The following is a 16,111-nucleotide window of genomic DNA, read 5'->3' as shown; positions in this document are numbered from 1 at the left end:
GATGTGCCCCGCCGCCCTCGCACGGAGCTCGTTGTGCAAACCCCGGAGGCGCTCGCAAGGGCAGGGAAGGCAGCTAGTTGCTTTCCCACCCAGGCGCTCCTCCCCTGGCAGGGCCGAGGTTCTTGTGCTCCTTGCAGCTGCTGCGCTGTGGGGGAGGGGGAGCATGTGGCAGTGGTGCCGGGGTGGATCTCATGCCTGATGTCGCTGTTTGTCGCTGAGTTTTAGAGAGATTTATTGGCTGGCTCCTGCTAAGCCACGCTTGAGTAATCCGAGCTGCTGCGCTCTGTGGTGAAGCCCGGAGGAGGGCGGCGGTGTGAGGGGGGGGGGGGGCGGTGGACGTCACTCCCTCTGGTAGCAGAGCAACAATAGTCTTCCATCCCTCTAACCATCACTACAGCTTGGGAAACTGCCCGGGTCACATTCATTTGCATTGGAAAACTGAGGATGTTTGGTGCTAGAGAAACAGATCGATCACCCTTGTGATTCCCCCTGCTCCTGTCCCTGCTTACCCCACCCCTACCCAGCCCAGAGACAATAGCATCCGAGGTCCCCCAGAGGAAGGAGCGGGGATGGATCTCATTCCAGTAGGAAAAGCGTGTGCCTAGAAGTGGTGCTAATGGGAAGAGATGCTGTGATCCAGAGGAGGATGATTTGTCACAAAGGGTAGCTGGCTCAGTGCTTTGGGCTGGAGCCGTGTAGAGATCATTGGAGAAGTCATTGTGCACAGGGAGCCGAAGATCTGTACAAACATGCCTGTTCGCAGAGGACATGTGGCACCACAAAATACATTTTTGGGTACAATCATACGAAAATTTGAAGGGCAAAGTAAGTTCTCTCTCTCTTTCTCTCTATTTTGATACAATAGTTTGGGTCTGCGTGGGACTAGATGCATAGCAGCTCCAGACTGTTTTAAGTTTGTAGGTTGGAAAGGAAAAACAGGAGGTGAGGAAGGGATCCCTAAGAGCCTTGCTGATATTATTACTGATCTACACTACAGTTTTCGGTCCCCCCTCATCTTAGGGGGCAGTTTTAATTATTGACTGTATTATATTTTGTGTTGTAGCTACTGTACCTACATTTCAGTTGTTCAGCATATCATACAGTGGGGGTGCTTATGCAATATCCAAGGAAAACATTGCTAGCTATTTTTTTAAACATAAATCAGAACAGGCAGACTTTGATTTAGAGGAGACAAATAACACCCAGAGGAATTGTTAGGGGGAAAGTACTCTTATTAGCTTGCCTTTAGCACTGCATTTTTAACATATTTATCAGTGATTTTTTTTTTATCATTAGTTTATGGAAGCTTGAAGTATCTATTAAATCAATGCAAATGCATCCCCAGGGACGTTGCTGATCTAGTCTATGTATCCTTCCCAATGCAGTAGTTTACTACCTGTCAAGGATATTGAAGCTTTCACTATTTTTCTTTTAATTCCAATTTACTGTACATCTAACACTTGAAACTTAAAAATAATGTTATAACAGCATCCAAAGAAACAGTATGTTTGACACAGCTGGACTAATTTAAATATTTAGCATGTTTATAAGATATCAGAGCACTACAAAAAGAAACTAAGTTTAGCTTATATACTTTGCAGTTCCTTCTCTAAATGTATCTACAGCAAATTTAATATTCTTGTAACTCGTGTAAGAAATAAAGGCCAGATCCTACAAGTTTTACATATATAAGTATTGAAATCAAGGGTACTATTTATGTTAGTAAGGGTTTACAGACTCAGGCCATTGAATTGTGTGACTTACTGTTGCAGTGAATAAAGCTAGTAAATAATACACTCCTTTAAATCACTAATACAAGGTTATTGTGAAAATTCAGCATAATATGAAGACAGTGGGGAAAGTATATATAAAATGCACTTTTTTCTACAAATGTTTTGATGTGTTAGAAAAACAATATATTTAATTAAAAATACTATATAGGGTCATACAATACTCACTTAACTCATGATAAATCCTATTAAAATTGTGGGTTTTGTTTGTGTGAACAAGACAAGCAGGACTTCATAAATGGTAATAACATAGCAATTGTATCAGCACTGAATATCCATTTGTAAAATGGGAGCAGTATATAGTGCAATTGTGAACAGAAATAAGTAGAATAGTTATAAGACAACTTTGGTACATTACTCTCAGATGAAAGTTTCAGAAGATATGTGTGTCTTACGCACATCACTTTACAAGTGTAGTTGAGACCAGAATTTGACCCAAAATGATCTTTTACTATGTGACTTGTAATATCCCCTTTCTGTAATAACTCTAGCTTATAACAACTACATAAGCAACTGAATGATCATATTACATTCATTTTCTTGGGAGTTTAATTGAAAACCAGATTAATGGCTTGATCCTGCTCATATTCAAGTCAATGGAAAAATTCTCACTGGCTTCTTTAGTGCAGGGTTGAGCCCTTTGGTTTGGGCTTGATACTGGCAAGATCTCATGCAGATAAAATTCCCATTAACTCTTCAAAGGAGTTTTCCTCAGGAAAGACTTGCAGGACTAAGCCAATAGTCTGGGTTTCAGTGACACTGAAAAATGTATTACAAATTTGGAACTTAACAAGAGCTTTGCAAAAGGACTTCTTGGATCTGGTTTTATTTTCTTAAAAGCCAACTATCTTCATATTTAATGTATAACAAGTTTATTGAAGTTTCTTTAAGAGTTCTGGGTCAAGTAAGCTATATTGAAGATCTCTACATCATAGAAATCACATGCAAAAAATAGGTAATAGGTTCTTCAACGTCTGTCCTTGCAGACAACAGTTCATGGAATGTTGAAAAAGTACTGAAAAATGCATCACTTTCTTGTATTGCAGATAAAAAATTCATCATTGCTAATGCTAGAGTGCAGAACTGTGCTATCATCTACTGCAATGATGGGTTTTGTGAGATGACTGGATTCTCCAGACCAGATGTCATGCAGAAACCTTGCACCTGTGATTTCCTTCATGGGCCAGAGACCAAAAGACATCATATTGCCCAAATTGCCCAGGCACTGCTTGGGTCAGAGGAGAGGAAAGTGGAAGTCACTTATTATCACAAAGACGGTAAAGTTTCTTTATTTTAGAGATTTTTTAATGTGTTTGGGGGACCAGTTGGCTTGTAATTGGGTTTTTAGAGAAATTTCTTGGACACTCTGGGCAAAATCCTCAGCTGGTATAAACTGGTATAACTCCATGGACTTCAGTGAAACTACAATGATTTATACTATCTGAGGATCTGTCCCTATAAAATCAAATTTTGGTATTTATCATACATTTCTACACATATCTGTCTTTTAGAATTGGAAGAAAAATCCCAAATTTTACTTATTATATGACCAGTGTACAAAAAAAAATAAACAACTTTTAATGGTACTAAAATAAAGGGTCTGACTCTTCTTTCACTTTCACTGGCATAAATCAGGAATAACTCTAGTGCAATTCTGTTGAATTCAATAGTGTAAAACTGGTGTAAGTAAAAGGAGATTCAGGCCCAGACAGTTAGTTTCTATGGATAGTTTTGTATCATAGACTGCAGTAACAACATACAAGTGCCAGAGAGTTAGACTCTGCTACCCACACTCAGCTTGAGCAGTAACTTGATGTAAAGAGGATATCTGAATAAAGTACTACTTATCCTGAGTTAAGGGTGACAGAATCTGGCCCTTGTTAAGTGAAACATAATTGAGAAAAAGTGAAAAAAAGGCAAATTCTTCTCCTAGTGGTGCTGTTGTAAATGCTGAGTAACAACTGAAATCCAGAATGATGCTGTTATAACAAGGAAGGATTTGGGTCCCATCAAAACTGAAGGGAATTCAGTCTCCCCCTTCCCTCCCCAGCCCTCAAGGAAGAATGCAGACTGAGCAGAATACCATTTGTATTATTATTGACATATGGAAGAAAGAGTAAAACAACTATGTTGATATATTTACTGTTCAAAGCATGAAATGAATATGTATCCATGTGTTCTGAAAATGATGTATCTGGATATGAGAGTACTACAAAACTAAAACTAAATAATAGTTAGGTTTAAGATTTTTTTCTGATTACTCAGCATTATTTACAGGAATGTCTAGCTTCAAAGAGGTCTGAGTAATGTATAAAAATGGTGTACTATGTTCTGTCCCTCACTGTGTATATACTCAAGAGAGAAAGCAAGGGAAACTCATATATTCAAATGTTGAGCTTAATTTAGTTTTGAAGACATGCCGTAGTACCGTTGGCATTAGTTTGAGAACTGCAAAGACAGAAGCTCTCAAGCTTTAAAGTCATAGACCCAAATTCTATTCTCAGTTATTATCATTCCAGAGTGACACCAATGAAGTAAATACGGTTATTCCAGATTTATCCTGAAGTAATTGAGAGCAAAATATGGCTTACAGGTTATCCACTCACATCTGATATTTTAAAAGTATTCTCCTTACCCTTTAGATTCTCATATTCTCTCTAGAGTTAGACCCAACCCCAAACCCTGGATCAGAACATTTCCTTACTTTGGGGAAGTTCAGATCTTGGTAGAGATCCTCACCTAAGGTAGAGCTGCTTTGCTCAGTTTATTTCATTGAGGATCTGGCCTTCTGTGTCTTGTGGAAATTTTTAATCTGTGTATGTTAACATTAAACATAAAATAAAAGTAGCATTGGAAGTGTGAAACACCATAGCTAACTTTGAGGAGATCACAGCCAACAGAGCAAAGCGCTGGCTTTAGGGTATGATCACTCAGAAGCGTTCTTCCTACTTCAGTTTTCAAAAATGATTAGGGGACAGAGAGAAAAAGAGGGATTTACTTAAATTATTAATAAACTATCAGATACTTTTTTAAAAATAACACATTTCTGAAATGCTGAATTACGATATTATGCAACCTGACTTATTATAGAACATTAAGAGTAAAACATAAACAAGGCAAATGTTTATTTTCTTTTCCACATTTTACTTAATTTTTTTCAGTTTGCAACATATAATTTATTAAATTATAGAGCATTTAGGGGAAGATACTGTAAACAGTTATGCACAAGAGTAACCATACTTTCATGATTAGTCACTTTAAACTTAAAGGTGATATCCATGTCCGTAGAGCTAATGCTCAGCCATGGGTTTGCAGAATCAGTCCCTTTAGAAAGCCACAAATAGTGTTTTTAACAAATTAGAACCTAAATGCTTCAAAGATTTACTACTGGGCAAAATAATTTACCATGAGCACTAATACACTTCAATAAACCTTTGCACATTTGGGCCCAACTTTTGGAACTTAAATACAGAGAATTAAGGGATTGTTATTGCACCCAGGCTGTACTGAGCCATTGATTTCTAGGCAAAACAGCCCATTAGTTCTTAAGAAATCCCCACAGAAATCTATTATAGTCTCTGACCCCATGCTATTTACAAGCCTGCAACAACCATTTGGAGCCCAGTACTGCATTCTTAGTTCATCTACAATTCCCACCAACTTCAGTGCAGTCTTTGGATGTGGAAAAAAAAATAATCCAGGATTGGACCATTTTTGGGAGACCATTTCAATAACTTTGTGACAACCTGGTGGCAAATCTATTTATTACACATATATACTTTTTGGCATTCTTTCTATATTATCTGTAAGTCCTCACTATAAGAAAAGTTTGAAAATATTTTAAAAAATCCTAACTAGCAATAGTGTTTTGTAAAATTAAAATGTAGTATAAAAACGTGTTCAGTATTATGCTGTGTGTAGTTACTCTCAGATTAATATTATATTGCTTATTAGTGGCTGAAATGTTCTATTTTAGTTTTCATAAAAAGTGTATGCACGTATTTTATACATAAATAAGCTTGGCAGAATTCAATTTTTAAAATAATTTGAGGGATAGCATGTTAATTTTTAAGCATGTTTTTCAATTTAAATTTGTACAGTTGTGGGAAATTATGGGGTGGGGGTCAGACAATAATTTAATGACAATAGATATTGAGATTTAAAAAGTTAAAGATTTATAACCATTAAAACATAAATTGTCATAATCACATCATGTGTCAAATATATGCAAAGTAATTACCCTAAAGTTCTGAAACACATGTTTTCTTACTTTGCCTATCTGTAAATTATGATTATTATCGATGGAAATATTTGTGTGTGTGTGTGTATGAAGAAATCAAAGTTTACTAGCATTATTAACATTTACTGCTACAAATCTAATCCTTTCTAGCATATATACACACACACACACACACACATATATATCAGTAAAAGCTTACTACGACCTTTGTCAAGTTTCTGAAGCGGGCAGCAAGGTAGGGTGCAGAATTGATGGTTCTGATGACTGCTCATTTTGTATTATGCAGAGTTTATTTTTTTAAAGTGGTCAATCCTGTGAACAGTTAGGCATGTAACTTATTCTTGTGAGTAGTACAAGTGAAATACTCAGGGCTTAAAGGTTTGATTTAATCTATATGCTAATTAAGAAAATGCATATATGTATATATATGTTGTATAGCCACACACAGTATACTTCTGTACAAACACAATATATTGGTGATTCTCCAGCTTCCATTGGTATGAAGGCCACACTTCTAGCTCAGAAGAGTTGCAAGATTTAGGACTTGAAGCCTGTCAATTATGCAAGACTGAATTTTTTGGTTTGAGGAAAACATTTTTGTAGCAGGCTGATTTTAGAAAAATGGAAGCTGTCTGAAGCTGCATAGAGGTTTTGAATACTGAAATAAATCCTGGAATGATGGATTAGTGGGCAGAATGCAGGTGAGGTGGTCAAAAGATGCATGACAAAGACTAAATGATCATATAGTTCCATTAATCAGTTACATTGCTATCACCATCATGTACATTTCCCTCTACAGTATATATGATGGGGGAGGAGAATATACCTGATAGTGTGTTGTAACAATTTCAATGGTATGAATTTGGGATGACATCTTTATTAATCAAGGTAGAAGGATTTACTCCAATTTACCCAAAACCTCAAAGGTTTGGAAAATTTACTGCTGATCATCATGCTTGCATGTGATAGAAATCTGAAAGGTATTTTTATCAGAAATAATTCTGCTAATATAGCATATATTTTCTTTATTTCCCTTTCCTGATTCTTTGTTAATAAAGGTCTTTGCATAATACAATCATTGTTTCTTAAGTCCTAATCATTTGTTCCAAAATAACCTGAAGAAGAGCTCTGCATAGCTCGAAAGCTTTTTTCTTTTACCAACAGAAGCTGGTCCAATAAAATATATATATTACCTCACCCATGTTGTCTGTTCCAAAAGAGACAATTATGAGGTCACCAAAAGGATTACAGTTTTTTAGGGAATGATTAGAAGAGGAGATGGACTCATAAAAACTAAGTCCCAAACGTGTATCTCTTACTTACATGAGTAGTCCCATAAGTCACTGGAACGACTCATGGGAGTAAGGCTTTGAGATTAGCCCCTAAATTCCATTTTAATGCAAATGTCCTCATTAATAAAAAACTTGGGTAGATAAATGCAGAAAAAAAATCACAAGCAGCATCATTTCCAGATAGAATGTTTTTCAAAGTTGCCCGTGAGGCATTAGCAGTTGTTTAAATTAATAAATTATCCTCTGAGTTCATAGCAATCTAGTACAATAGGTTTCTTACTGTTTATAACTTCTTCTCCCCAACTGGCTATCTAGAGTATATGATCTGTATTAGACACATTGGAAGGAAAGATATTGTTTACACAGATTATCAATTTTTGTTTTAATAGTTATTTGCAGTGGAAGTGTTTGACAGTTTTTCCTTTGAGGACTCCATTTTAAAGTTTAAGTTATTATTACATAAAGCATCCTTGACAGCAGTAAAATATGACTTGAAGTGATAATGCTGTAAAGTTTTTGACATAAAAAACTATAAATTATACAGAGATTGAGGATGGGCATATGTTAAAGTATTTGTCATTGCGTACTATTTTGGCATGTGTTCTGCAGACAACAGTAGGATATAACTAAAAATATAGCCTAAAAAGTCTGCTTATTAGTATGACGTACAGGAGCTCTTTAACTACTTTACATAGATGCAGATATTTTATGGCTAGAAAGTACCAATGAAGGATGTAATAATGACTAAAAAGATGATAGGAGGAAAGCGTGGTTTCAGACAGTTGTCTTGATGTTACAGACAACAAGAAGTACTTGGCATTCATCTAATTTGAGTTATCCAGTGTGCTAGAGCTGACTGCAGAATAAAAATATTTGTGATTCCAAAACTCACCGAGGTTCCAAATTAATGGTTTCCAGACCTCTACATTTTGAAGTGCTCTTTTTCAACACTTAGAAAAATAAAATGTACCAACATATTGTTTAAGTTAAGTATTAACTTAACTTGGTGTCCTGATCCTAGTCAGAAATGTCACGGCATTTTTGAATAATAGGTATATGCATTCTGCTTCAGCTCCAGCAGACATTTGATCACCTATTCACTTCTTATATGCCCAGAATTGATCAGTCAATTTAAACAAGGTAGGCACAATAGGTCCATGAGGGCAGACCCTTACACATGCGTGGGCCTCAGTGTAGTCAATGGGACTTGGCATTGGTGCCAGGATATACCAGAAGGGATCTGACTGCAGGATTCAGAACTGACAAAAAAAGGAAAAGAAAGTAGAAATATACCAATATCATGACAGGAGTTCTTAGTAAAATAGGCAACATCATATGGCTGCAGTTGGATAAAGGAAGTCTTATACTTTCATCCCTTCTCCAGCTCTCCCAGAAAAACAACAAGAAAACCCTTCTGTAACTGTTTTTCAAAACATTCTAAAAGCTACTTATAAGTGTGTTTGTACATTAGAATATCATGCAATGTTCTGGATTGAAAGCAATGGATATGAGCAGCCTTTCTCCACAGAATAGGTACAGTACAACCACTTGTACTTCAGACTTCGGCCTATCCCCACTTCACGGTGATGATACCCTGTAACTATCTCCACATCACTGAGCCTTGAGCTACAAGGATCAGCTTTAGCTCAATATCCATTCACATTCAATTCTTGGCACCTTTGCTGATAGTAGTTAGGATGGGGAGTGGGTTCCCTTTTTCTTTTCCTTCTTCTCCTTCGTCTCCTCCTCTGTGGTTTGACTGATTTTTTGGGCTGTTTACAGTAGTTCAGTAGGAATGGGACTGAAATCACTGACGTATTTCACACAGGACACAGAATGGTTAGGAGATAAAAAACTTCCAGTCATACTGAGCTGCACTGGGGTCAAACTAGTTATTTAGAGGTAATGGTCGATATCATTTCTACTCCCCTGAATCATCAAGTTCCTCAGCATTTACAAAACAAAACGTTGTTTTAAAAAGTTTTCATTAAATTGACTTTATTATGAGGATTTTTTGTGGGATATAGAAACTTATCTCCTTTCCAGGCATTCCTGCTAACTGGATGTCTAAATGAGGGAGAAAAGGGAACAAAAAATTACATTATCTTCAACATTAGTCTTTCTACCAGAACTCTGGACCTGATGAGTATTTTTGGATATATCTGATCTTAAGAGACAGAGAAAAGCACAGCCAGTAGCAATTGTTTTCTTAGTGGGTAAATCCATAGGTGAGGCTAATGGTTGGTGCAAGACCCTCTCTACCAGTTAAGTGCCACTCAAGTATGAATGGGGGGGACTAAAGGCAGGATGGTCACAGAGGAGTCTTTTTCATCCCAGTATACTCTGGATTGAGAAACTGCACTACCCTTGATCAAGATGATTCATAGAAGAGGTCTGAGGTAGGCTGCGGAGAGGCACTGGGTTCTGCAACTTATACTGATCCAGTAGCCTAAACCTTCCTTGCTGCAGGTACAGAGAATCAGTGGTTGCTGTGTTAGCCTACAGGCTGCATGAGTGGCGAGACAGGAGCTATACATACACTGCATCCCCACCGCCTACATGCGTTATGTGCAGGGAGCTGTATTTTATCCCTCCCAACTCTTGCTCCACAGGTAGCCCAATTATTCAGATTTTGAGCTGGAGAAGGGAATTTCAACCATTGTGCAAGTAGTGGGCAGGGTTTTTAAATGACACACATAACAGTGCAATGATTCCCAATAAATGGCAGAATTACTGAAATAAATCCTTCCATGATAAGGTGGTGCTAAGATAACTGGTGCTTATGAAGTTATTAGCTTGTGCCCAGGAGCCACCTAATGCAGTATCTCGTCTCTGAAAGCAGCAGTACCAGAAGCTTCAGAAGAAGGAACAAGAAACTCACAGGAGGCAGATGCGGGGTAATCTGACCTCTGTGAAGATTTCATCTTAATCCCTCTTGGTTAGAGACTGGTGTAAAACCTGAAGCATGCAGTTTTATATCCCTTAAGTACTGTTTCTAGCATTAATTATTATAACTGTAGATATTGTTGTTATTCATGTCAATGGCCAACATTTTTTTGGAAGTTTCTATCGTCTTTGCTATGAAAACACCCGATGGAAAGGACTTCCACGTTCTAATTAGGCATTGCATGAATGAGTATTTCCTTTTATCAGTTTTGAATCTGTTTCCCTTCAGTTTCATTGAATGCCACCTTTGTTCTTGTGTTATGAAACAGGGAAAATAGAAGCTCCTGATCTATCTAATACTTAGTCCTGCCTTGCGTGCAGGGGACTGGACTAGACCTCTCGAGGTCCCTTCCAGTTCTCTGATTCTATGTTTTTGATACCATTTTATATATTTGTATCATGTCCACTTTATTTGTTTCCAATCTAATTGCAATCATTTCACTCTCATATGCAGAGAGTTTTTCCCATACCCATAATAAATTCTTTCTTCTCTGCTCATTCTTCAAAAAGAGGCTCAGATGGGGCAAATAAAGTAGCAGATTTAAAGAGAGACATCAGGGTAGAGCCATTGCTTTAGAAGCTTGTAGCTGTGACCTTAAGCATTAGATGTTATTACACAAGCTTTAGAATGACAGCTTGGATAGTATATGTTTGTAACATTATCACTCTGCATTATGTGATCTCATACACAGGAAAGGGGACAGTGGTGGTGTTTCTATTGTACTGAGTTTAATTTGTTTTAGGGACCAGCTTTATAGCATTCCATATAAATTAGATTTATCTGAATACCTCTCCATGTATATATCAGACCAGCTTCCAGGCCAAGTATGAACCTGCCTGACCAAGCGACAAAGGGCTAAGAGTAGCAGTGGAAGAGACTAGCTCATTGTTGGAGTGGCCAACTCACCCTGAAAGGAACACACAGCAAACCAATCAGAAGTGCAGCTGTGAACCCAGATCTAAGTGCATACATATATATGCAAGTTCCACTGGCCATAGTAGGAAGCCCCCTCACCAAAGACACACACAAGAGAGGGAGGGAAAATACTAGGTAGCTGGATCACATTCTATACAGTGGGACCTTACAATATTTGCAGACATATCTTATCACAAGTGAACACATGGACAAAGGTCTTCCGAGTTTCAACAGTTTCATAGGTGTAGGTCACCACACACTACATTGTCCAAGAACTAATCTGTGTCTACCAACAGCATGCATTGCATCACACACGTGTATTCCCTAGACACATGTATTCACCAGTATAGCACCACAGTGCATGTTCAGTAAACATAGGAGGATTGGCTGTGGCTGATGTCTTTGAGGCTGCTGCTGTATATTACTTCTTACTTTCGCTTTCAGTGTGGCTCGGAGACTGGAGTAACTTCTTGCTCTGACTTGATCAGCTTTGCAGAACAATGCATTGGTATCTGTTGTGAAGTAACTTATAGAGATCCTGGATATACTCTTTATGCTTTCTGTACAGCCAAAGTAACTTAGTCCTGACCAGGAGCTACATAGGTGGCTGCACAGTTTATAGTGGATAATAAATGTGAAATTGGATTTAGTCCACACAAAATGGCCTATTTAACCCAGAAGTACTACACTGTAGCTGCTCTTTGGAAGGTCCACAGCTGCCATTGCAGTTAGTATCAGTACAAGATCTGATTGTTAGTCCATAATTATAGAGTCTGCTTTGGGGTGACTCCACATTTGAGATATTGTTTCTGAAGTTATAGCTGCAAATGTTGTTTATTTTATGGAGCTTGATTTTTGGTCTCTGTATTTCTATATATATATATATTAATTTCAAAAATGTTCAGTTATGTTACTGTTAGGAAACAATGCACATTATGTAAACATGTTTAAAAGTTAAATGGAAATTTCATGAACTGGGAACCAGAATTCCACTCAGCACCTGCCATAAAAATCTGTTTGACCCTCTGCATTTCCACAGGCAAACAAGTTAAAGCTACCCCAATAAGCTACTAGTACTGCACCACTTTTTCATTTCAATTTTCACACCTTTTTGCGTTCTGTAACCACAGTGAAGTCTCATTGCTCAAGCTCACCCCACAGGTTAACAGTCTGAAACAAAGCTCAGCATCAAAAATGTCAAAGTAATGATAGAATAAAATTCACAAAGGGGAAAGTTAGTAAGCAGCCTTGTATGTTCTACTATTTCATCAACTAGATCCAGTGTTAGAGAGCCATATTATAATTTCCTCTGATGATGCCCTGTACTGTAGCACTGATGTATTATCCAGCAAAAGAATATGAGGGTATGGGTGTCTTCAGCAAAGAAAAGCTGTCTCTGAAATCACCAGATGATTGTTTAAAATGTCAATATTGTTAACTGTGTCAATGTTGATATTTTGAGCAAAGTTTCCAGCTAAGAGCATTTAACCCAGAATCCCAAACTACCTCCCAAACATCCTTGGGTGCTGAAATCTCTCACTATCCAAACCTTAACTTTCCCCCTTGCAACTTCAATGATGTAGCGACACATCGTCAATACAAAAATCTGCAGCACACTGAAAACTGGAAATACAGGGACACCAAAACCAAAGTGAATTTAATACCAAAACAACCAACATAGGAGCTATTACATGGATCGTATTTTTGTTTTTATTTAATTCAATAAAAATCACCCACATTACATTTAAGTGAAGCCACCACAGAATCTCCAGCCTGCCACACAAGAGTGCCAAACAAATCAGAGGGCTTTGACTCAGAAAAAAGGTCCTGCTTCTCTGGTGTGCCTGGACCCTTGACAATATTAAAAAATGTTGGGCTCTTTAAAATATTAGTATAGGACACAGCCAGTGCCTGATTCTGTTCCCAGAAGTACCACCTCCTCAGGGACGTGGGGGTAGCCATCACTGATTTAAAGACACAGGGTCTGATTTCCAGAGATACTAAATACCCACAGTTCTCATTGACTTGAACTATATTTGTGGGTGTTGGCATTCAGGTGTTTCAAGTTCAGGTTCATGGTGTCTTCTAGGGGTCTATGATGATGCAGGTATTTGGGGGCAATGTCAGCTAGTAGTCAAGTGGAACATGTGTTGCCGAAGTTGCTTTTAGATCAATAGCACTTTACATGAAAAACCTATAAAGCATCTGACAAAAGAAAAACCCATTATTTTAATCTACAAAGGTGGTTGTTTCAGATCAATGATAGACAAATACCTTCTCTCTGTCTCCCTGCCTTTGTCTTTTACCCAGTTACCTGAAAAGCAGTTAAACGTCTTGTAAACAATGCTCATACTAAACCACACATTATGACAACGTTTACCTTGAGATGTTCCTGGACTTTGGAGTGTGCACCATTTTCAGAGTATTTATTTGTTAGAGAGTTCTCTGCTGATTTTCATTCAAATCAATGTGATTGTATCTCTGCAAATTTCCCCCTTTCAAAACTCATTTGTGCCAACCTGCTCTGCTCCTTCCTCTCTGAAAAAACACACAGGATAATCTCATTAGTATTTTGCATGTTTGTGGCGATTCTACAAGAAAACAATTTTTTTCTGTTTGCAGAAGAATATGAAACACAGTATTGCACAAATCCTATTTTCATCGTATTTGAAGTAAACTACTGTTACAGTTCTTCTTTGTCTCTTTCCTTGTAAAGATGGCTTAGGACTCAGATAGAAAGAGCTCTGGTGTCTGTGATGTTTTTAATAATAGTAATATAAGTAAGGAAATTTTATCCTATTGCAATTCTAAGCATCTGTCGAGGTTTTCAGACTATAAAATATACCATGAATCAATTTAACACAGAGCTCTATGCAACAAAAATTATATGAGACCTAGCAGGATGTGGAAGTCCATGTATACTGGTTGTGCAGTGTGCCACTCTATTCAGGAGAGATGTCAGCTTGATATCTAAGATGTATAAGATTGATGTATATGGACCAGATCCTGAACTCTGGCTCAGGGGTGCATGACACAGTTCAGGAAGGTGTATGAAAAGATGGCCTTAAGCAACCTTTCCACTACCCCATTCCTGGGCCAATCTGTGCTGGTCCATTCCCTTGGATCATCCTCAGGCTTGCTTTAAGTTGTACTTTTTGCCTATGGCAAAAGGACAGGCAAGTGGGGTAGCTGCTCTAATATAACCCAAAGTTCCTCCTGTACTGGGGAGATCTTTGGGACCTTCCTAGTTCAGACAGCTGAATTCTAACGTTGCCTGGACAATATATAGTTCTCATACATTGAGAAAGGCATGTGTGGCCATGCAGAAGGCTTATCACCAACTTAGTGATCCTGGATGCTATTTCCTTTTGATTAAGGACTATCAGTACCTCAACTGCAGAACTAGGTGAAAGTAGAAATATCATGCGATTCATCTAAGAGAGTTATTTTGATTGGAAAGATAGGCATATGATACTGACAATAAGATCTAGATTTGAAAACAGACTTCAGATGAAATATGAGCCCCAATTATAGATATAGAAAAGGTATTTTACTGTCCTGGGATCTAGGAGGCTTTTTGTGAAACTGCCAAAATTCCAACTGTCCCAGTGCAAACAGACTATAAATTAATCCAGATATACTATAATTTCCAAGGTCTTCTCTAACAAAGTTTCATCTTCATCCAATCACAAGAAACCATGAGTCTAACAGTGGCCCAATATCTAAACAAATACTTTGCCTCAGTCTTTAATAAGGCTAAAGAGGATCTTAGGGATAATGGTAGCATGACAAATGGGAATGAGAATATGGAGGTAGATATTACCATATCTGAGGTAGAAGTGAAACTCGAACAGCTTAATGGGACTGAATCGGGGGGGCCCAGATAATCTTCATCCAAGAATATTAAAGGAATTGGCACCTGAAATTGCAGCCCATTAGCAAGAATTTTTAATGAATCTGTAAACTCAGGGGTTGTACCATATGGAGAATTGCTAACATAGTTCCTATTTTGAAGAAAGGGAAAAAACGTGATCTGGGTAACTACAGGCCTGTTAGTTTGACATCTGTAGTATGCAAGGTCTTGGAAAAAATTTTGAAAGAGAAAGTAGTTAAGGACATTGAGGTCAATGGTAAATGGGACAAAATAATCACGATTTTACAAAAGGTAGATTGTGCCAAATCAACCTGATCTCCTTCTTTGAGAAAGTAACAGATTTTTTAGACAAAGGAAACACAGTGGATCTAATTTACCTAGATTTCAGTAAGGCGTTTGATACAGTGCCACATGGGAAATTATTAGTTAAATTGGAAAAGATGGGGATCAATATGAAAACTGAAAGGTGGATAAGGAAATGGTTAACAGGGAGACTACAGCGGGTCCTACTGAAAGGTGAACTGTCAGGCTGGAGGGAGGTTACCAGTAGAGTTCCTCAGGGATCAGTTTGGGGACCAATGTTATTTAATCTTTTTATTACTGACCTTGGTACAAAAAGTGGGAGTGTGCTAATAAAGTTTGCGGGTGATACAAAGCTGGCAGGTATTGCCAATTTAGAGAAGGACAGGGATATCCTACAGGAAGATTTGGATGACGTTGTAAACTGGAGTAATAGTAATAGGATGAAATTTAATAGTGAGAAGTGTAAGGTTATGCATTTAGGGATTAATAACAAGAATTATAGTTCTAAGCAGGGGAAGCATCAATTAGAAGTAACGGAGGAGGAGAAGGACCTTGGAGTATTGGTTGATCATAGGATGATTATGAGCCGCCAATGCGATATGGCCGTGAAAAAAAGCTAATGCAGTCTTGGGATGCATCAGGAGAGGTATTTCCAATAGAGATAAGGAGGTTTTAGTGCCATTATACAAGGCACTGGTGAGACCTCACCTGGAATACTGTGTGCAGTTCTGGTCTCCCATGTTTAAGAAG

General features: G+C 37.9%; 1 protein-coding gene across 4 annotated transcripts in view; it reads left to right on the top strand.

Moving 5' to 3' along the window:
- Positions 1-385: 385 nt before the first annotated feature.
- The window catches only part of KCNH7 (potassium voltage-gated channel subfamily H member 7), a 341,749-nt gene continuing 326,023 nt past the window's right edge, over positions 386-16,111 (top strand). For all 4 annotated transcript variants that reach the window (XM_084642910.1, XM_084642908.1, XM_084642909.1 and 1 more), the window contains exons 1-2: positions 386-825; positions 2,837-3,067. In XM_084642910.1, the coding sequence (XP_084499036.1) occupies positions 750-825; positions 2,837-3,067 (307 nt within the window). In that variant the 5' untranslated portion in view covers positions 386-749. The remainder of the gene's footprint in view (positions 826-2,836; positions 3,068-16,111) is intronic.

The sequence above is a fragment of the Lepidochelys olivacea genome, assembly GCF_965140295.1.
Source record: "Lepidochelys olivacea isolate rLepOli2 genome assembly, chromosome: 11".
Taxonomy (NCBI): Eukaryota; Metazoa; Chordata; order Testudines; family Cheloniidae; genus Lepidochelys; species Lepidochelys olivacea.
The sequence above is the reverse complement of the archived record's forward strand: the minus strand, read 5'-3'. Positions and strand labels throughout refer to the sequence as shown.